This window comes from Bos javanicus, chromosome 16 (assembly GCF_032452875.1).
Source record: "Bos javanicus breed banteng chromosome 16, ARS-OSU_banteng_1.0, whole genome shotgun sequence".
NCBI lineage: Eukaryota > Metazoa > Chordata > Mammalia > Artiodactyla > Bovidae > Bos > Bos javanicus.
In genome coordinates, this window is record NC_083883.1 from 71,104,354 (window position 1) to 71,128,267 (window position 23,914).

The window sequence follows — 23,914 nt, forward strand, 5'->3', positions numbered from 1 at the left end:
CACTGCAGGCGGATTCTTTACCAACTGAGCTATGAGGCAAGCCCATACTAGGCAAAAGGTGAACAAACTGGATTCAAACACAGCCCCATCTGCACTGATGACAGAGAAAGTAACTCAAACCCAATTCATATGCTTAAGAGACCTGTAATTATCAGCAAAGGATCTAACAACCCCAGAGAGTCTCTAATAAGTCTCTAATTTTAGAAAACAAAGATAATACAGTAAAAGAAACGTGTTGGGTCAGATATTTGGTTATTTCAAAACAAGAAGAATATGCTTCCTAAAATTTCTCAAATATGGAAAGAATTCTTTAAAATCTGTTCTAAAATGTCAGGATGGCTCATCACTGAAGTCACAACATTGTTGTTTTTTTTTTAATTTCAAATTTTATCCATTTATAGCCTTAGGAATTTTATTGTTTTTGTCATCTACCTCTCACATCATAAAAATGATCCATTTGAAGAAGTTCAGGAGGACTTTCCTGGTGGTCCAGTGGTTAATAATCTGCCTTGCAATGCAGGGGACAGAGGTTCAATCCCTGGTAGGGGAACTAAGATTCCATTGGCCATGGAAAAAACTAAGCCTGCCTGCAGCAACTAAGACCCAATACAGTCAAATAAATGATTTTCTTTTCAAAGAGATTCAGGATACTTAAAGGTCTTTTTAAACACTAAGAAGTTAAGACATTTCTACAAATTCATTGCCAGTTCTAAGAGAAGCATAAACCCATTTAACAGCATACACTAACAAATATACATATACACATATGCTATGGACCATATAATGATTTTATCCCCCAAATAATCTTTTTTAAAGGGTTAAAGAGATAACCAGATCCAATATCTTGTCAATGGCTAGTGAAAATACAACTTGGATAAAGAAATGAGAGCTGCGGAACTACTTTTGCAAGTGAGACATTTAGGAGACGGCTCTAACCTGGGGCACAGTACATTCTCTCTATGGCATCGCTGTCACAGGAATCTTCAACCTCACTCCACCTGCTAAAATACGTTAGCTGAATGTGTCCTAAAAACAAAACGACAGGAGAAATCAAAACATTTTTCTCTTCCATTTTCTGCAGAAGTGAACTGTAATTACTCCTTTTGTAGCTAAAAACAGTATCATTAAGAATAATGGCATCATTAAGTACTAGAAGCTATTACTGGGGGTGAATTTGCTGCACTGATAATGAAGCTCTAGACAGGAAATGAAGATACTAATTACAAGATAAAACGCCTACTCAGTTAATTGGAAGCAACAGCGAATAAAAAGAAATGCATTTGCAAAAGTTCCTGACCTCTATCATTCAATAAGATGTTGTTTGGGTTCAAATCGCGGCACACAATCCCCTCTCTATGTAAAGCATCAAGGGCTACCACCATTTCAGCTGCCCATCTTTGAATGCAGCCTTCTGGGATGTAAAACCTGGAGTTCAGTGCTAATTTTTTATCAAGGTCCTCAAAAATCTGGTGTATTTCCTTGTCTCCTTCTTGTGCTAGCCCACTCTCTTGCTTAGGCTCCAAGTCTCTCTGAAATATAGCGGGTTCCTCTTTAGCCAAATCATCAGCCTGATCTGTAAACAGCAAGACTTCTTCAGTTTTTAGAGTGTCTGTATTTACGTTATATTCATTAGCACCTGAGAGCGGGTCAGAAATGTGGAATAATCTTTCTTCCGTGTTGTTTGCAGTTCCTGGTGACTCAACTGCGCTAAGTCCTTGGAACTGAGACTCTGAACTGTCTAACAAAGACATGTCTCCCGTATTACTATGATCAACAGCTGGTAAAAATAACATCCCAAGATCCCCCTGTACGTAGTGTTTCTCTGTTATACTGTGGGCTTCAGGCCCACAGGGATCACTCAGTTCCTCTGTGCCTTTTTCTTCCTGTGCTTGGCACTGTTCAGTACTAAGCCTGAGGCATAAAACATCAGGGGTTTCCAACAGTTTACTCTCTATTATGCCTATATTAGTCTGTGTGAACTTAGTAGGTCCCACTGCCACGCCATCTTTCATTGGCTCCAGTTCACCAGGCAGATTTACAAGAAGATCAGGCCTTCCTTCATCAGTACCACTGACATCATCAAAAGCAGCATCTTTAAAAGAAATAACGGGGACTGAGTCATCTGAGCCCCTGCTAATTGTGTCCTGAGCTACACACTCTACCTTGCTTTCACTCGTCCTAACACTCCTGGGAGTGCTTTCTCCGTCTGACAGAGTGAAGAACGGTTTCAAAGGTTCTGACTTTAGACTATACAATTTTTCTCCAAAATCAAGTCCTAGGAGTTCACTAGTGCTGTCCTTACTATCTATCCTAAAGAATTCCATGGGGATGTTTTTAGATCTACTGAGGGAATCTGATGTTCTTGGAGAACTAGCGGCTTCAAGGCCATCATCTCCAGGGAAGAACTTCAGCTGTCTGCTGGGGCTGTCGCCGTCAGTAGCAAGCTGTCCTGGGAACTTTTCTATAGCTTTGGTATCAACATCATTCCTTTCAGCCTTCATGAAAGGTTCCTCACTCAAAGACCCTGGTTCAATCTTCTCTTGCCCGTACTCATTGCATAATGTTAAGTAGCTAGTAGTGCACTCTTCCTCGGAACTGGAGCCGGAGTCTGGCCATTGTGGAGAGCTGTCTTGCCCACCATCATCTTGGTTGCTATCATCCTGAGAGCTTGGAGTAAGACTAGTCTTCAAAGGCAGAACTTGGAGCGTGGCTCCACCATCACTTCCTCCAGATTCAAAGCTGGTGCTGTCCTGGGGACTACAAGCTGGCTGCTGCAGGTGAACTTTAGCAACTGAAGACTTTTTCACTTCTTCGATGTCAAAGCTTTCTTCAGGACTTCTGTTGAGAAACTTACTGATATATGACCAGAGTTTGCCACCTGTGAACAAGTACAACCAAAAAAATAAAATTAAGAACCCCAAATTAATAGTTACATATTGAAGCCATTAGAAAAACTAAAAAGTATTCTAATAATCAAAAGCAAGTCAATGATACCCATTAATGTCAAGTACGCTGTAAGAAGCATTTTAATAAAAATGCCTTCTTGAAGAACAGTTGCTCATGGATTTGGGATTCATGACAACAAAGAGTTTAAATAGAATTTCTGCAATGAAAAAAGAAACTAAATAAAGTAGTTTATAAATGGTGAGTACAGTTTCAAGCATATCTCCTAATATCAATTATTTTATAAATATCAACCTATTTCTCCCTTTGAAGAACTGGTTATAACAAAAACTAAATATGAAATTTCACAGCTAAAATTCTACTTACAAATAATTAACTCTATAAATATCTATGTTCTACTTTGTTAATAATTTTTTCAAGCATGGCCACCGAAGCTCTACTGACAAGAAAACAGTATTACAAAAAGAATAAGTCTGATCCATAAATCTTAAAAACAGTAATTATGGGAACATACTTTGTGAAGATACAACTATTTCTTCCAAAATAGGAAATAATGCACTAAAAATGAAACCCTGTACTAATAAGAAGAAGGCAATTTTTTCAGTACATTTTTAAATGTTGCTATTAAAATCATGTAACAAAGGTAACTAAATCTTAGGGGAAATAATCATTGACAGTCAATTATATCTGTAAAAAGTCAATGGAAGCATCTAAAAACTCTTTCTCTCCTTGGCATCTCACTTCATTTAAAGGAACTCAGTAAATAACATAAATATCCAACATGGTGCCCAGCACAGAGTAAATGCTATGAAGGGTAGTTGTCATAATATTATTCCTAGGATACCCAGACATCTTCTACCAGTGATCTAGTTTATAGACTTATCCCATTTTTTTAATTCAAACATTGTGGCTTTTAACTTTTCCCTGTGGCTTTTTCTTAGCTAATCTTCTGTCATCACTAGATTATATGCAAGAGTCTCATTTCCCCATATTCAAACTACTTTAAGGATTCATATATGGCTTTCAAATTCACTCACTCACACACAAAATAAGCTATGCATTGATTCCATCTTTTTTTATTTCTTTGACAACAACGATGCCATTCCTCTGATCACAAATACCTTCACCAGCACACTGATAATAACGCCAATCGTGGGACTCTCCTGGTGTTCCAGTGGTTAAGAGCCCACCTGACCAATGCAAGGGACATGGCTTTCATTCCTGGTCTGGGGAGATCCCACATGCCACAGAGCAACTAAGCCAACGAGTCACAACTACAGAGCCCCTGTGCTGCAATTACTGAAGCCTGAGGGTCCAGAGCCCATGCTCTGCAACAAGACAAGCCACTGCAATGAGAAGGCTGCGCATCACAATGAATGAATGCGAGCTCACCCCACTCGCCAAAACCAGGGAAAGCTCGGGGGCAGCAACAGAGACACAGTGCAAGCAAATAAATAAATAAGCAATGCCTACCCTGAAGCTGGGATTCTTGTGTGAAATCCAAAAAATCACGTTATCTACTGTTTTCAGTGCTCTTAGATTATAACCACCATAAGGACAGGACCAAGTCTTTTTCATCTTTCTATACCTACTGCCTGGAGAAGGTGATGGCACCCAACTCCAGTACTCTTGCCTGGAAAATCCCATGGACAGAGGAGCCTGGTAGGCTGCAGTCCATGGGGTCACCAAGAGTCGGACACGACTAAGTGACTTCACTTTCACTTTTCACTTTCATGTGTTGGAGAAGGAAAGGGCAACCCACTCCAGTGTTCTTGCCTGGAGAATCCCAGGGATGGGGGAGCCGTCTATGGGGTCACACAGAGTCGGACACGACTGAAGTGACTTAGCAGCAGCAGCAGCAGCAGCAGCAGCATACCTACTGCTGATACGGTGTGCAGGAAATGACAGGCATCACTCAATGCTTGTTAACTCAAATGGTTACTCATTTGTGATGAGATACGCCATCACAAAGTGGCCACTATCTGTAGCTGTAACGTTCCAGTAATCAGCAAGGAACCTAATAAAGTTCTAAGACAAGTTGCATTTATTTTTAGGCTAATTGGGCTTCCCTAGTAGCTCGGACAGTGTAATAAAAAAAAAAAAAAGCATCCACCTGCAATGCAGAAGACCCAGGATTGATCCCTGGATCAGGAAGATCTCCTGGAGAAGGAAATGGCAACCCACACTAGTATTCTTGCCTGGAGAATTCCATGGACAGAGGAGCCTGGTAGGCTATAGTCCATGGGGTCGCAAAGAGTCGGACATGACTGAGCAACTAACACACACAGACACACACACACACACACACACACACACCCTGGATGAGCTGCTCAAATCTAAAACTGATTGTGCTTAAATTCTTTATTTTTGCTCCCCAGATCACTTCCTCTTTCTGACTTCAGAGCTACTGAGGCACAAAAGCTTTGGACCATCTTGGACACTTTCTCTCCCTGTTCTTCCTACATCTGACAGGTTTCAAAGTCCTATAAGATCTACACATGCTTCCCACAGTCCTCCACTTCTAATTCCTCCGATCACTCTGTGCTTCCTGGAATAATGTTACAGCTACAACTAGACCTCTACTGTCGGTCCTTCTTGTGGCGCCCTGCCATACTAATTGCTACCCAAGTAAGCTTTTCACTTTAGCACAGATCTTATCATGTCATTTCTCCAAAATCTCAAATCCCCCCACTGCCCACCTACTGAATAATGTACATCCTCAGTCATTTCAGTCATGTCCGACTTTTTCTGACTCCATGGACTGTAGTCTGCCAGGCTCCTCTGTCCATGGGATTCTCCAGGCAAGAATACTGGAGTGGGTTGCCATTTCTTCCTGACCCAGGGATTGAACCCGCATCTCCTGCATCTCCTGCATTGGCAGGTGGATTCTTTACCACTGCGCCACCTGGGAAGCCTCACTGAATGATGTACCAACACCATATGGGCATTTAAACCCCTACTAATGCAGTATCAATCCATGATTTGGTTCTCTCCCTCAAATTACTATGGCATTTTACCTGAACAGAATTTCTCCACATATAACCCATGCTGGGTTTTTGCTCAAATGAAAGCTGAGTGCCAAAGAATTGATGCTTTTGAACTGTGGTGCTGGAGAAGACCCTTCAGAGTCCCTTGGACTGCAAGGAGATCCAACCAGTCTATCCTAAAGGAAATCAGTCCTGAATATTCATTGGAAGGACTGATGCTGAAGCTGAAACTCCAATACTTTGGCCACCTGATGCAAAGAACTGACTCATTTGAAAAGACCCTGATGCCAGGAAAGATTGAAGGCAGGAGGAGAAGGGGATGACAGAAGATGAGATGGTTGGATGACATCACCGACTCAATGGACATAAGTTTGAGTAAACTCTGGGAGTTGGTGATGGACAGGGAGGCCTGGCGTGCTGCAGTCCATGGAGTTCCAAAGAGTCATGCACGACTGAGCGACTGAACTGAACTGAATTGATATTTATACCACTTAGAATTTTCTTCCCTTTTAGTTTCCCCAATATCTGCTTGTCAAAATCCTATCCATTCTTGAAGGTCTTTCAGAATTTGTTTTCTTTTATCAATTTTTTTACATGTTCTCACTGGATACAATTCCTATCTTCTTAGAATCCTCTGTATCACTTCATCCCTCTTATTACATTTACAACATCCTATTTCCTACTAATATTACTTTTATGCTTTCATCAACTCCTTTACCAGACTGCAGGGTCTTCATAACTACAAAGAGAGGATTCTGTGTAGTAAGTAAAATAATAGGAATTAAATATTTATTAAATAGAGTTTTAAAACAATGATATTTTTACAAATTTTTGAAAATCTTTCAAGGAAAAGCTTATGCACACTAAAAATGTCATTTTTTTGGTCATATTTTCTTCTTATTCTAAAACTGATACATATAATAGTTTTACTATGAAAATAAATTTAAATACAGAAAAGGACAAGGAGAACAGCAGAAAATTCAGAATACATAATTCAACCACAAACAGTATTAACCATTAGTATATTTTTTTCAGACTTTTCATAACATCTTATCATAAGCATTTTCTCATTTCATGAGAATACAAACTTGAATGGCTACAGAGCATATCCATGAGATAGACAGATAAGGTGTTTAAATGTTCCTCTACTGTTGAACATTTGCTTCCAGTCTTTTAAATTAGAATTTAAATACTGTATATTCATAGTTTAATTTACAAATACTTAACACCTCTGACTATTTCATCAGGACAGAATACCAGAAATGAAAGTGGCAGGTCAGGAAGTATGAATATATTTAATGCTCCTGATATGTGTCATTAAACTGCTTTACAGAAAGGCTATGCCAGAATCCACTCCTATTACAACATGTACCAGAGCCATCTTCATAGCATCTTACCTAGACTGAACATTAGCAAGTTTACCAATGTGATTAATCAACTATGGCATCTTATTTAATTTCCATTCTTTTCATTATCAGATAAAATTTTAATATAATTGTCGGCATTTTCTTTATGAAATTTGTTACTAGCCTAAATGAGTACCCTAACACAAAATATAAAAACTGCATTTTCCAGAGAGAAAAAAACTGTTTCAGCTCATCTCCATTCTATTTGGGGGCCCCAGTTAGATTTAATGCTCAATATAGAGCTACAGAAACAAAAATTTGGTCCTATGACATACTTTTTTTCAATTACAAAATCATGAAGACACATAACTTACAAAAAACATATTATTCCACAAAGTTCCTGATCCACAGAAGCTGAATGGGTTTTACTTACTACAGAGTTAAGATCAGGCCTAATACACAAGCTTACACAAACATTAACATTATTATTGTAACATTAATGACATTAACCTAGAAAATCCCATTATTGCTAAATCACAAATATAAATAGAAAATATCTAAAAAATGTATAATTTTTAATACTCTAATATAAATGACACTTTTCTAAGCCCTGTTGAAGCATATAAAATTGTAGATATTAGCTATTTTAAGCTACAAAAATAGCAATCCATAAAGTTTAATAAGAATTCTCTCTCATTAAGATTTTCATCTATTGGTTTTCTACAAGATTGCAAAGAAAATCTGTTCAATTTACTTATCAGAATTCAAATTGTTTTAATACATATGATAAAATATTTCTGAACAAATGATCAAAAATCATCTTTTGACCCAGCAGTTCTACTTCACGAAATTTGTTCCATAAATAATAATTTATTACTTAATTAATTCAATTTAAAATAAATATTTATACACTTAGGTTATTTCACTTAATTCTAATAAATTATTGGTTATTTAAATAATTTATTGTAATAAATAATAATTAGAATAAACTATTATTTAAATAACTCTCAAAACAAAAATGTACAAAGATGTATAGGGACAAGTACTAGAAACAATTTAAACAACAATTGACAGAGGACTACTTAAATCAACTACAGTAAATCAGCACAGCGAAATAAATACCCTGCATCTACTCAAAAATAAATAAAACAACAATACTGCAAACATGTACTAGGCACTATTTTGAGTATTTTACATATATCAACTACTTAATCCTTACATCAACCCTATGTAATTATTATAGTTAATTATATAACTATTACATAATTCTTATTATCCCCATTTTACACATAAGGAAACAGAGGCATCAGTTCAGTTCAGTCGCTCAGTTGTGTCCGACTCTGCGACCCCATGAATCGCAGCACGCCAGGCCTCCCTGTCCATCACCAACTCCCAGAGTTCACTCAGACTCACGTCCATCGAGTCAGTGATGCCATCCAGCCATCTCATCCTCTGTCGTCCCCTTCTCCTCCTGCCCCCAATCCCTCCCAGCATCAGAGTCTTTTCCAATAACTCAGCTCTTCGCATGAGGTGGCCAAAGTACTGGAGTTTCAGCTTTAGCATCATTCCTTCCAAAGAAATTGCAGGGCTGATCTCCTTCAGAATGGACTGGTTGGATCTCCTTGCAGTCCAAGGGACTTGTGCAAGGTCACCACTAGTAAATTACGAACCAACCTTCAAGCTAATGTGGTCTGGCTCTAAGATGCTTGTTTTCAATGACTATACTATACTGCCTCTCTGGATATAGACAACTATACAAGGCACTGATAGGAAAGATGATCAAAGTACACTATTAGGACAGGGGGAAAGCAAGCTATAGAACAATATGTGAAATCCATTTGTTTTTAAATATCAGAAAGATGAAGAGGGAGTTCAGTTCAGTTCAGTTCAGTCATGTCTGACTCTTTGTGATCCCATGGACTACAGCACACCAGGCCTCCCTGTCCATCACCGACTCCCAGAGTTTACTCAAACTCATATCCATTGAGTCAGTGATGCCATCCAACCATCTCATCCTCTGTCGTCGCCTTCTCCTCCTGCCTTCAATCTTTCCCAGCATCAGGGTCTCTTCAAATGAGTCAGTTCTTCGCATCAGGTGGCCAAAGTATTGGAGTTTCAGCTTCAACATCAGTCCTTCCAAAGAACACCCAGGACTGATCTCCTTTAGGATGGACTCGTTAGATCTCCTTGCAGTCCAAGGGACTCTGAAGACTCTTCTCCAACACCACTGTTCAAAAGCATCAACTCTTCGGCGCTCAGCTTTCTTTATGGTCCAACTCTCACATCCATACATGACTACTGGAAAAACCATAGCTTTGACTAGAGGGACCTTTGTCGGCAAAGCAATGTCTCTGCTTTTCAATATGCTACCTGGGTTGGTCGTAACTTTCCTTCCAAGGAGTAAGCGTCTTTTAATTTCATGGCTGCAGTCACCATCTGCAGTGATTTTGGAGCCCCAAAAATAAAGTCTGACACTGTTTCCACTGTTTCCCCATCTATTTCCCATGAAGTGATGGGACCGGATGCCATAATCTTCGTTTTCTGAATGTTGAGCTTTAAGCCAACTTTTTCACTCTCCACTTTCATCAAGAGGCTTTTGAGTTCCTCTTCACTGTCTGCCATAAGGGTGGTGTCATCTGCATATCTGAGGTTATTGATATTTCTCCCGGCAATCTTGATTCCAGCTTGTGCTCTACTAGCCCAGCGTTTCTCATGATGTACTCTGCATATAAGTTTAAGCAGGGTGACAATATACAGCCTTGATGTACTCCTTTCCCGATTTGGAACCAGTCTGTTGTTCCATGGCCAGTTCTAACTGTTGCTTCCTGACCTGCAAACAGATTTCTCAAGAGACAGGTCAGGTGGTGTGGTATTCCCATCTGTTGAAGAATTTTCCAGTTTGTGGTGATCCACACAGTCAAAGGCTTTGGCATAGTCAATAAAGCAGAAATAGATGTTTTTCTGGAACTCTCTTGCTTTTTTGATGATCCAACGGATGTTGGGAATTTGATCTCTGGTTCCTCTGCCTTTTCTAAAACCAGCTTGAAGATCTGAAGAACTATGGACAGAGGTTGGTGACATTCTACAGGAGATAGGGATCAAGACCATCTCCAAGAAAAAGAAATGCAAAAAAGCAAAATGGCTGTCTGAGGAGGCCTTACAAATAGCTGTGAAAAGAAGAGAAGCAAAGAGCCAAGAGAGAAAAGCAAAAGATATACCCATTTGAATGCAGAGTTCCAAAGAACAGCAAGGAGAGATAAGAAAGCCTTCCTCAGCGATCAGTGCAAAGAAATAGAGGAAAACAACAGAATGGGAAAGACTAGAGAATTCTTCAAGAAAATTAGAGATACCAACGGAACATTTCATGCAAAGATGGGCACAATAAAGGACAGAAATGGTAGGGACCTAACAGAAGCAGAAGATATTAAGAAGAGGTGGTAAGAATACACAGAAGAACTGTACAAAAAATATCTTCACGATCCAGATAATCACGATGGTGTGATCATCCACCTAGAGCCAGACATCCTGGAATGTGAAGTCAAGTGGCCTTAGGAAGCATCACTACGAACAAAGCTACTGGACATGATGGAATTCCAGTTGAACTATTTCAAATCCTAAAAGATGATGCTGTGAAAGGGCTGCATTCAATATGGCAGCAAATTTGAAAAACTCAGCAGTGGCCACAGGACTGGAAAAGGTCAGTTTTCATTCCAATCCCAAAGAAAGGCAATGCCAAAGAATGCTCAAAGAACACACAGTTGCACTCATCTCACACGCTAGCAAAGTAATGCTCAGAATTCTCCAAGCCAGGCTTCAACAGTAAGTGAACCGTGAACTTCCAGATGTTCAAGCTGGTTTTCGAAAAGGCAAGAAGAGGGAGGAGTGTATGTTTATATACAAAGGAAGTTTCTGACAATATTCCCATTTCTTGGGCATCAAAGTGAAAAAGGAAGAATTTCCATTTCTATTTTATAGACTTCCATCTAGTGTAAATTTCTTTCTATATTCATTTTATAATATTTTTTAGAAACTAGCTAATAAGAATAATTTTATCCCTTGGGTCCCCAGGTATCTTAAGGAGAAACTCTTTCCTATCCCCCACCTAATTGGTATGTTCATGCTCAGATGCTTTTCCACTTTCTTATAACCTAATCATTCATCTTTTCTTACTCAATATTGAACAGTTATACACTGAGCACCTTCTGTGTGCCAAGCATTCCTGTAAGTGCAGGTATCTGTCAACACAATGAATCATAATCTCTAATCTTAGGAACCTAAAGTTTTTAATGACACACATAGCCTTGACTGAATATATTTGTTTCTCCCACCTTTTCTTCTTCAAACAGAATTAAGAGATCCATTCATAGGAACAATACCTGTTTTAACCCCCTCTCCTAAAATCCTGTCTGGCATTTCCAACTGCCTACTCAACACCACCTAGAAATTTAATTTAATAAGCATCTCAAACTCAAAAGGGGCTTCCCAGGTAGCTCAAATGGTAAAGAATCTGCCTGCAATGTGGGAGATCTGGGTTCGATCCCTGCATTGGGAAGATCTCCAGAGAAGGGAATGGCAACCCACTCCACTATTCTTGCCAGAAGAACTCCATGGACAGAGGAGCCTGGTGGGCTACAGTCCAAGGGGTTGCCAAGAGTCAGACAGACACGTTCACTTTCACACTCAAATGTCCAACACCGAATCTCATTTTTCTCTCTAAATTTACTCTTCCCAGAGCTTTCTTTATCTTAGTAAATGGAAACCATTCTTTCGGTTATTTGAGCCCAAAACCATGGAGTCATACAAGGCAGAACCATGCCAGTTCTGTCTTCAAAATACATTCACAATCTAATAACCATTTCTCACCACCTCCACCTCTATGTCCACACCAGCGCTGACTTCTCCTGGATTACTTCAACAACCTCCAAAGTGGTCTCCCTCTTAAATTCTATTTTTCCTCCTAGATTCTGTTTTTCACCAAGCAACCAGAGTGATCCCTACCTTGTCACTTCTCTGCTCAATATGCCCCAGTAACTTCTTCTCCATTCAGAATAAAACTATGTTCTGAAAGTGTCTGAGGAGGCCACACTGGCTCTGTCCACATGTGTCCCACCTCCACGAGACCATTTCCTGTCACTCTTCACATTCTGCTGCAGCCACCGCTGACCTTGCTGTTTCTTGTACAGCAAATACACTCTTGCCTCCAGGCCTATGAGCTTGTTCTCTTTGCCAAAATACTCTTCCCTCCCACGTCCACATCTGCTCCCTCTCTCACTTCCCTCAGGTCATCTGCCAAATGCTCCCTTCTTAATAAGATCGACCACTCTATGTAAAATAGAAACCCTCAACTCACCCTTCTGGCATTCCCTCATATATTTACCAATGTATTTGCTTATTGTCTGCTCTGCCTCTATACTATTAACTCCATGAGGGCATATTCTTCGTTTTGCTCATTACCATGTTAGAACTGGGGCTTCTCTGGTGGCTCAAATGGTAAAGAATCTGCCTGCAATGCAAGAGACCTGGGTTGGGAAGATCCCCTGGAGTAGGGCATGCATGACAAGCCACTCCAGTATTCTTGCCTGGAGAACCCCATGGATAGAGGAGCCTGGCACCCTGCAGTCCATGAGGCTGCAAAACGTCGGACACAACTGAGTGAGTGAGCACAGCACATGTTAGAACTAGGGCTTCCCAGGTGGCGCTAGTGGTAAAGAACCTGCCTGCCAATCCAGAAGGCATAAGAGACGTGGGTTCAATCTCTGGGTTGGGAAGATCCCAGGGCATGACAACCCACCCCAGTGTCCTTGCCTGGAGAATACCATGGACAGAAGAGCCTGGTGGGCTACAGTCCATAGGGTCACAAAAGAGTCAGACACACGCTAAGAAGCGACTTAGCGTGCATGCACACATGTTAAAACTAAGAGCCCAGAGCGTGCCCAAAATATTTCTAATTGAATGAATTAAAATGTTAAGAAAATTAGTCCAAGAGACTTGTGTGGAAAATGAATAGTTCTGTAAGCAAAGGGAAGTTAAAGCCCAAACCATAAATATTCAAACATTTATATTATGGAGAAAACAATTCTTCAATGTTTACTTTTTCATTAATAGCCACTCATGCATACGAAAGTGATATTTTTATGATAAATGCACAACCTCCTATTTCACAGGTAACAAAGTACCAGCAACACGTAAAAGGTAACACACTGTCCCCCATCCAGTTCACCTGACTGCTCATGCCAAATCCAGGAAAGCATCCTAAATTCTCCTCCCCCTAACTTTAAATCCATCATAGGTCCCACTGAAAGTGAAAAGTGAAAGTGAAAGTTGCTCAGTCGTGTCCGACTCTTTGGATCCCATGGACTGTGAATTCTCTAGGCCAGAATACTGGAGTAGGTAGCCTTTCCTTTCTCCAAAGGATCTTCCTGGTTGAGGAACTGAACCAGGGTCTCCTGCATTGCTGGTAGATTCTTTACCAATTGAGCTATCAGGGAAGCCCACATAGGGTCCCATTAATTACCCTCAAAGCAACTCCATAGTATCCCAGAAGGCCATACCATCATCATCTCTTGCCCAGGCGATTTTACTAGCCCGCTCACTGCGTCTCCTCTTGACTTTCTATAATCCATTCCACATATAACAGTCAGAGGGATTTTCTTGAATGTGAACCAGATCGTGTCACTGCTTAAAATGTCCAATCACTTCCCAATGCCCTTGAATGAAAGCCAAAGTCTCTACCTTGCTCCTGCCTGCTTCTTCCGTAGCTTCATGTAACACCAAAGCCGTCGATTGCTAGATCCAACTGAATGGTCTCCATTCTTGTTCATCAAACCAACCAAGTTTACTTCTGCCTTCGATTTTTCACACTGATCCCTACTAGAACGGGCTTCCACCTTACATTCAAAGGGTTATTTCTTTTGTCATTCAGAACTCCTCTAAATGTCACTTTTTTAGAGTAGCCTTCCTTGAATAACTAAAATTGTCACCCAGTCACTCTCTATTAGATCTCTGTTAAAAATGAGTGTGAATGAGTGCTAAGTCGCTTCAGTCGTGTTCAATATTTTGTGACCCTATGGACCACAGCCAGCCAGGCTGCTCTGTCCACGGTATCCAGGCAGGAATACTGGAGTGGGTGCCATTCCCTCCTCCAAGGAATCTTCCCAATCCAGGGATTGAACCCTTGTCTCTGGCATCTCCAGCACTGGCAGGCCAGTACTTTATCACTAGCACCACCTGGGAAACCCCAGAAATGAGTACAGTCCCCATTATTAGCTGATATTATCACTCTTTCATTTTCTGTCTGACTCTCCACAAGAAGAATCTAAGTTTATTTTCCTGTCTTGTTCATCGAAAAAAAAGCCTAATAGACAGTACATACTCAATAAATTTGCTGAATATTAAATGAATCCAGAGTCCCTATTTCTACTATAATCTATTTGTATTATAAAATCTTTTAAAAATTAAACAATAAACACCTGAAATAAACTGTCAACAGCAATTTCTCTCCTCTCCCCACCCCCATCCCCCCACCTTCCCCCCATTTAAATAATCCAGGACAAATTCCATGCCATATGATCATTCAAAGTCAGGCATGGTCAACAGCAAAGGAAAAGAAATTTGGTGAAGACAATCTAAAACACTGAAAAATTTGAAAGCCACATGTCTATGGCTTTAAAGCAGATTATAAACATCGTCTATAGTAACAAGGTAAAATCAGTTGAAATATGAGCTTTAAGAAGTATAAGAAATGATAAGATGGCATAAGAAAAAATTAAGTATTTGGAGAAGGAAAAGGAAAAACAGGAAGAGGAAGCTCAAATAGCAGAGGTAAACCAGGATTGGAAATTTACCACAGATTATCTCCAACATGAATAATCCACACTGGGTAATAGAATATTGACTATAATTACATTCATCCTACTGACCTTGTTCTAAATTATTATGGATTATTACTACGCAAGTTATTTTGTTCCACACCAGAGGTGGCTGTATTTCGCTATCAGATGACATGACCTCTAATTCAATAATGTCTGTAATGCACTGGTATCCTCAGATAAAAGCTGTCTATAATGTCTGAACAAAGGTGAATTAGTTATCCAATTCACACACGCAATTAACTCTCTTAATACCTGAGAGACCATGGAGCCCCTTCTGAATTTCCTATTAAATACTACATATGGAGGTCTTCCCTCCATCTGTAGTTATCTTGTGCTGTACTTCATAATAAACAATATTAATAGTTTATTGCCCCTGTCAAAAATCTTACATTAGTTATCATAAGAGACCTCATTCCACAAAGCAATGACTCATTTTCCTAGCAAAATGCATTCAATTCAAATGTTACGCCTATTACTAAAGCACAACAGTTCTTTTTTCTCAGTGATGTAAAAATAATAACAACACCTTCTTGAAACATAGAAAATAATTTAATTTTCTTTACCACTTAAAAAAATCTCTCAAAATCCAAAAGGCAATTGTTTATCTTGTGCATTTATATTTATATGCTGTGTTCATTTTAATAGAAGACTAATTATTTAAACTCAGGTGTTAAAGGGCAAAAACAAACCAAAATGTAGTATTTTTTTTGCCACCTGTTCCCTTTACTAAGAGCTGAAATCTCATAAAGAGTCTGAAGGCAGAGCACTGCGCCTCTGCTTTGTACCCATATGTGATGCCAATGGCTGTATTCATAAAAACCCAGATCAGAATAACTAGTTAATGTCAAACGTTAAGCAAATACCTACGCCTTCTAAAAAAGGAGGTAATTAATTAATTCTTCAGGGGATGCTTTTCATTTTGTCATCTAACATTAATGTATCTTTTTCAGCAAAGAACAAGAGAAATTCCTAAAATAAAACCTAGTCCTCTTAGCACACGGCCGCATTAAAGTTCTCGTCATATTGGACCCATCCTCAGAGTAAGGAAGCAGTTAAGCGTATCTAAGAATGTTCCTACAGTTCAAATGAAATCTGCTGCTCGCCTGGGCTTTCATTGTCCCTCGCAACCCAAAGTGGGCGGCGGGGGGGGGGGGTGGGGAGGGCAGGTGGCGAGCAGAGGAATAGGAAACAGTTTCTCACATGTGTTTCGTATGTTTTATCCACTCAAGTAATGACAGAAGGAAGAAGGACATTATAGAAACTAAAAAGCTAAGAAGGGTGCTCGGCTTCAGTGCATAAACAATTTAAGCTACAAACCAACCTTCTGCGTGCTGCAGCACAAGAAATACTGACTCCTCAGAAACGATGTACTTGTGCAGGCACACCATGTTGGGCACACAGCGGGGGACGATGGTCTTTCTGTTCCTGCTGTATTCACTGCTTTTCCTTAGACCCTGACAGAGAACAAAAAGGTCAGTTGTACCCTCAGTTGCCTTTGGAGCCTGCTGTGCTCTGTGTTTATCAACCAAACTAATCTATCCGAGTTACTCTGGGCTTCAGAGAAACCACTCATCTGCTGCTCTATGCCCCTCGGTCCCTGGAGGCTCTGCTGATGGCATCTGGCGTGAGTCCAGAGCACTGAAGATGCCACAAAGCTGCCATTAAAATCAATTACGTGGGTCAGTGTTTTTATTAGAGATGCTCTCAAACTAAGTCATCAGGATGACACACAGTTATTTCTCTATGACCTTTTCTTAAGTTTTATTTTACTTATGTGTATCTTCAAAGCAGCAGACATCGTGAGATCAATTCAAATTCCTGAGACACAAAAGGTATTCCGAGATTAAACAGGCAGTTTTGAAATTCTATTCCAAAAAAAATACGAAGATCATTTTAAGTTTTCTCCAAAGGAACAAGGTATGTGGAGTTCCTCACGTCACACCCTGGTTTAAAAACCTGAGGAAATAGCAGCAGTAAAGTACACGCAGAGAGAAAATTTTATTTCAGTGTATGTCAATGTGACCTACTGCCATGCTGATAAGTAAAAGGAAAAATATCAGAAAAACATAACACTAATTTGAAATTCATTAATTCTGGATGCTGAGGAAATGCTTAAAATTAGGATACTTTTAGAATATTGCACTATCAAAATCCACTTCAAATATAATTTTGAAATTACAAAATTGGGGGGGGGGTTCTTCCCTTATTCACTTAATTACAAATTGAATAATACAGAGAATCAAAATTGAATTTAGGTAAAAGACACGGCCAGGGACGTAGATAACACTTTTCCAAATACCTTTAACAAAGACTTTAAGGTAAAATTTCAGCTCTTAAGAACTGTAATCATAATCAAATGTATGATTGCATGTGGTCTTCATAAATTATGCAAAATATATTAGAGATGTACTTAAATTATACACTATACATTTAAACAGCATAAAAGGAGCCTTCAACTTATCCAAATTATTTCCTCCACTCTTTTTAAATGTATGCTACAGAGTATTTATCAACTGTGATGGAAGGACACAGAATAAAGTGAATCCAGATGACCGTAAACACACAAAAAAAACATTCAAACACCCAGAAAAAAAATACTTTCTTTCAGAAGCATAATTTGAAAATACATTTCTAAACTCATTAAACAGAAAAATTCTTACTTTTAAAATAAATGTCTGTTCTGTCCTTGTGTCCATTACAAGTAAAACCTACAAAAAAAGACATGAGTAATAAATTATTTACAATATAATGAAATACGAACTCATAACTTTTTGAAACCATACTAAAGGTTTGGGGAGAAAGTGTTGAAACTGACTCAGCCAAAACCGCTAATTTGTGAATAGGCTTTTTTTAAAGTCACCAAATCACACAGTGAAAACTCTTATCCAAAGGCTATTTCCTTTCTAAAAATGCCATATTTTAGAAACTCTACCATGTTTTCCTAGATTTATTTTAAAATATAATTCTTAAAAGGAAAAATTATTTTAGAAAAAGAACTTTTCCTTATGAAACATTAAGTGGCTAAGTAAAAAATGAATAAATAAATAACTGTTTTACAGAAATTGAAGTCTCAATTTTCTTCCCAAAACCTCACACGTAGCCACTTGCTACAATGTGATCTCAATAACTCAGGCTCAACCCAAGGCACCCTCTGGTGCTACTTCTCCATCCTGGACTCATCCTTAAATCCTCTTTCCCCATCAGCAAATCCTGCCAGCTCTCTCTTCAAACTGGATCCAGAATCTGAACTCACCTCACCCCTTCCACAGGTATTACCCTGAATAAAACAAAGATTTACCCGGATTATAACAATGGCCTCCCAACAGATTTCTCTGCTTCCATCTTTGCTGTCCTATGCTCTATTCTCAAAATAGTAGGCAAGTTTTCTTTTTAAAACATTATGTTATATCATGTCACTTTTCTTATTCAGAGAAAAAGCATACATCCAAAAAATGACTTCAAGATCCCTCATAATTTCACACATCACCCCCTCAAACCACCTACTCCCCCTACCCATCTTGATGAAAAGAGTGAACAAAGATAGGGAATTATCCTCCCATATTTACATTTATAGTTTATAAATATATTCGATATTTACATATTTTATATCATGTTGATCTTATCATTTTGGAGACATTACAGCAGAGGTTGGCAAACTATTCCTGGAGAGATACAGACAGTAAGTATCTTAGGCTTTGCACCCCATGTCTTCTCTCGTGTAGAGAGAAGCACATGAAGCAGCAGAGTCTGAAATGGGCCGTGGCGGGAGAACTTGCACACAGAAATCTGTAAACACCCAGCAATCTGTCAGCACTGTATACACGGCCTTCTTTCCTGCCCTCTTCAGTGATGGGAGCCAAGGGTAAAAGAAGGTATCAAGCTTGGGGAAATAAAAGAATGCTGAGAACAAACAGGCGAGTTAAAATGAGGAACCTGTTTAAGACCTGATGAATCTGAAGTCATAGCGACAACTTCATCTTTGACCCCTCTTCTGAGTGCTTCATCGATCCTATTCTACTCCATCTAATCTCAAACAAATACTCCCACGGATACCTCCTTAACTCCTATCCTCTTCCCAAAGCCCTCTTCTCACTAAAAACAAAACCCAGTTTCACCTCTTAACAGTATTAAATAATATTATCACCCATGAAACCCCCTAAATCAAAAAGCTCCTTAAGTCCTGTGAGTTCTCCCGTCCCCACCTTCATGACCAGTGACCTAGAAGTCTAGTCAATTCTACCCCCTAAGTATTTCTCTTTTCCACCCTCCACTCTCCTTCACCTACCATGATTTCAGTGTTTACTATGTGCTATGCTTTAGTCACATGGAATCATTGTTAATTCTTTCAATTACCCAGTAAGATAGTTTTACCATTCCCACTCCATATGTGAAGATATTACAGCTTCATCTGTAGAAGATACAATGGTGAAGTGAAGTGAAAGTCGCTTAGTCATGTCCGACTCTTTGCGACCACACAGACTGTCTGTAGAATTTTCCAGGCCAGAATACTGGAGTGGGTAGCCTTTCCCTTCTCCAGGGGATCTTCCCAACCCAGGGATTGAACCCAGGTATCTCGCACTGCAGGCAGATTCTTTTACCAGCTGAGCCACAAGGGAAGCCCATAATGGTAGATAATAATAGTATCTACCATTTGTGAGAATTTCAGTGAGATAATCTTTAAAAGTACTTGGTACAGCCACTTGTTACTATTACTGCTGTTACTATTATAGCTTCTTCTCCCTGAAATGTTCACCCAGCCCCTTATCAAACAAGCACTCATATTTCCATATTCAGCTCAAATGTCACTGATGCTTGTCTTCCTATGTTTTCCTACTGTATACGATACCAGCCTCTTCAATATGGTTTTATTTGGTCACTTTGGTCTATATCCCAACCAGACTTCAAGCTTTTCATCAGCATGTTGTAAGCAGAAAAACAGTTGCCAATGATGCTCATACCTTAATCTCCATAACTTGTGAATATGTTATGTTATTGGCCAAAAGGACTCTGCAGATGCAATTAGGATACAGACCTTAAAACAGATTACCTTGGATTATCTCAGTGGGCTCAATCAAATCATATGAACCCTTAGAGAACTGTCTCGGTCCAGAACTGTAATGATGCACAAAACTGATATGCCAGAAGGGGAAATCAGAGGGATTCATAGTATGAGAGAGAGGTGCTACTGCTGGCTCCAAGACACAGAGGTCCACATGTAAACACTGCACATACCTCTAGGAACTCACAGTAAGCATGGGAAGGAACAGGCAGCTTTTAGGCACAAAGACCAACCCTTGGCTGAGAGCTAGCAACCACCGTCCTACAACCCCGAAGAAAGGAATACAGCCAACAACCTGAATGAGCTTGAAAGTGGGTTTTCCCCCAGAGTCTCCAGGAAAGAAAGCAGCCCTGCCGGCACCTTGATTTCAGCCCAATGCAACTCATGTCAGACCTCTGATCCAGAGAACTCTGACATAATAAAGTGAGTTGTTTTAAGCTGTAGAGTTTGTGGTAATTTGTAATGCAGCAACAGAAAATTAATACAGGGCAGAAACTGTATTTCCTGCAACACATAACCTATCCACCTCCCAAAGTAACTGTTCACTAAACATACGTGAATGAATTTAAGCATAAAAGTTTGGAAGGTAGATAGCAATGTGGGAATGGAGTTTAGAAAATAAGTCAGGACTACAGATGTATATGAATAGCTAAGAATTCTCCATTAAAAATAATAGCTAAAGACAGGAGAAATTATCCTACTAGAATGCTTCAAGCAGGCACTGTGACGGGGTTTAAAGAATCAAATCACATAATTCATTCAATAATCTAATAAGGAAAGTATACTTTTTCCTTTTTTCTTTGATCACACCATGCAGCATATGGGATCTTCGTTCCCCAACTAGGGATCAAACCCACACGTGTGAAACTTTCAATACTGCACTATGCAGTGACCTGGGGACAGAAGCGAACTGCTCTGAGTTAGTAATGGGGGGTAAGAAAATGGAGGAAACATATACGTATCTTTCCACAGAGAAGTATATCAGAAGAAGGAAAAACACTAAAATGAAACAGTTAGTAGGATTATCAGGTTTGAACCTTTTTCAGATAGGGTAAAACTGCTCTCCCTTGGAACTTGTATTCACCACCAATCTTGAACCTCCAAGTCAAGGAAATATATTCAAAGAACCTGAACCTTGACAATCAAATTAATATCATGAGTGCAAAAGGAGGCACATCTCTGTAAAGGAGAGCTCAATAAACATCTACTGAGCCTGTAAAGACATTCAGTGTCCCTTAAATCTCATTTGTTTTCATATCTGTTTGTGACTCTTTTAAAGTCACTCACCAGATTCCAATCCAAAACATTTCACCAGGGAAAAGGTATGGAAGCCGTACAAAGGAAATAACTTTTTTCCTACCAGAAGCTTCTTAACCGACTGGACAATATGTACCTGTGTAAATCAGCAGTGATACCTCTTTGCTGGTCTCACTTAGCCATGAAGCATGAAGTCGATAGATAAAAAGGCCAAATTAAGATCGATGAACATGGCTGAGAAGGGCTTCTTTGCTTACATTTACTTTCTCCTCCTACCAAGTTTGTTTGTGACCAGACAATGTTCACATTGAGGCAATAAACACAAGAACATATGTGATTTTTTTTAAATGTGCCCTTTGACTGTCAATTTCTCCCAAACAGGTGTTGGCTAAATGATTATAAATTGGCCTCTGGATACACCTCTTCAACTGAGCCGTACAGGGCTGGTGATAATATAATTAGACCTAAAAACATCAGGCTGGTGAATGCTTTCCATCTGTTTGGCAATAATGTTTAGTTAACAATAGTCTTTAAAAGAAGCACCTTCAACTTCAGTTCTTAAAGTTATTTATAGAGCCATTCTTAACACACCAGCACTCCTGCTAACAAGAGCTTTAGCCACTTGGAAATTATTAGCCATACGGCTGTATACAAAGAGAAACGACTGCATTTAACATCTGTATCTTTCCAAATTTACACGCTTCAACCTCATTTAGAGTCATTTCTTAATGAACAGTGCTATGGCACTGCATTAATATTATAGTTGCATGCACAAAGATCATAAGGAGCCAAACATTTTTTTAATGCCAACAGTAGGCCAATCTGTAATGAAGCTGTCAGCATAAAGGACAAAATAATAGCTTCTTTAACCCTCAAACAGAATTTGTTCATTTGTGGACTAGAACACATCAATTTAAAAACTGCTCATGGGTTTGCTCACCTTTATAAAGACAAAAATCTAATCTAGTACTAATTTGATACAATTGTCTTTCCAATAAAAGGCTCCTAAAACCAGCTTTTATTTCATGATAAAACAAGTTCTATAACTCAAACTGTCATGAAATAATTATCTTGGATGGCATACCTTATTGAGAGAATACAATTAATGTATTTTTCCCTTTCATTTTTCACACTCACTTATCAGCACTATATTAGCATATGGTCTAACAGGAGAGATTACTCCATCTTTGCCCATGGTAATATATAGAATCACTGCTCCTAACTGGAAAAAAAAAAAGCAAACAACTTATCCCTCTAGGATTAGCCTCATCTGTTCTTCAATTCCACCAGCACAATGCGACTTGCCTACTTTCCTTTCACAACAGTAGCAAGAAAAGTTCCAGTTGATTATCAGTAAATTTTGTTAACTAGAATGGGGAAGACTTGACATTTAACTAGGTTTAACTAGGTACTACCTCTGGAAAGAGGGGAGGTGGGAGAGCATATCAAAAGTATCAAATGACAATTAATTTTTAGGCATATGAAAAATAAATTTGGAGAAAAGAAAAGAGACAAACAGCAATAAAGACATGATGAATGTGGTGAGGAAGTGCAGAAAGTTCCCTTCGGTGAAGATTATATGTCATCTATTTTTGAATTTTTTTAGATACTTAATTTAAATGCTGACATTCAAAGTCTGTAAGCCTCTAGAGTTAACTCCAGCTCCAATTCCTTTAAGAAGAAAGATTACCTGGGTAATCCAAGGGAACATCTCTCACTACTTTGGTGTCACTTATTTCACAGAACTCCAAAACAATTAATAAAAGTTTTTTTGTTTTTTCTTTTTTTAATGTTTAAGAAAGGCCTACAGAGATAGCCATACTGGGACAAACTGCCTTTCCTCTAACGGTTGTCACGGTATTATTCGTGTTGTCTGGATGTCATCTAAATGGACTTCAGTTGTGCAAGTGATACCACTTAGAATTCACATATAAATATACCAGAGAACAAGGGGATCAACATAAGAAAGAAGCCAGAGAAAATAGAGAAGCCCAATCACACAAGTTAGCTAGTTTTTCTCAACATAGTTCTCAACACTTGACCATGAGTAGATTCATTAAATTCACCTTGGCAGCATTATAGGTACTGGTAATGTTATTCTTCTGTAGAAACAGTCACAAACCTAAAGTACTAAACCCTTGCTTTCCCTGTCAATACTACATGATGATAATAAAATGTTACTTACACTTATTGCTAAAACTCATCTCATTTCATAGGCTGAGAATATTCAAAATGTATTTTGACTGTTAACTGTTAATTCCATACCTTATTCTTAAGAGAGATATCTTATAAAAATTCAACAACCAGAAAACAAGGAGTACTTGGTGAACTTTAATACGAACAACTCTTCCAATTCTTCCCACCGGGGTCTAACTTTCTCTTTCTTGGACATCAGAAACTAGCAGTGTTCCCTGTACCACCGCCCAGCAACTAAAAAGCAAAGGATACTCAGCCTACCACTTCTGTCCATGAGAAACTGCAGCACCAGGA

General features: G+C 39.1%; 1 protein-coding gene across 7 annotated transcripts in view; it reads right to left on the minus strand.

Moving 5' to 3' along the window:
• Positions 1-23,914, minus strand: part of RPS6KC1 (ribosomal protein S6 kinase C1) — a 203,271-nt gene that overhangs the window by 30,541 nt on the left and 148,816 nt on the right. For all 7 annotated transcript variants that reach the window (XM_061383527.1, XM_061383529.1, XM_061383528.1 and 4 more), the window contains 4 exons: positions 17,769-17,816; positions 16,430-16,562; positions 1,298-2,878; positions 937-1,026 (listed from right to left, as the gene is read on the minus strand). In XM_061383527.1, the coding sequence (XP_061239511.1) occupies positions 937-1,026; positions 1,298-2,878; positions 16,430-16,562; positions 17,769-17,816 (1,852 nt within the window). The remainder of the gene's footprint in view (positions 1-936; positions 1,027-1,297; positions 2,879-16,429; positions 16,563-17,768; positions 17,817-23,914) is intronic.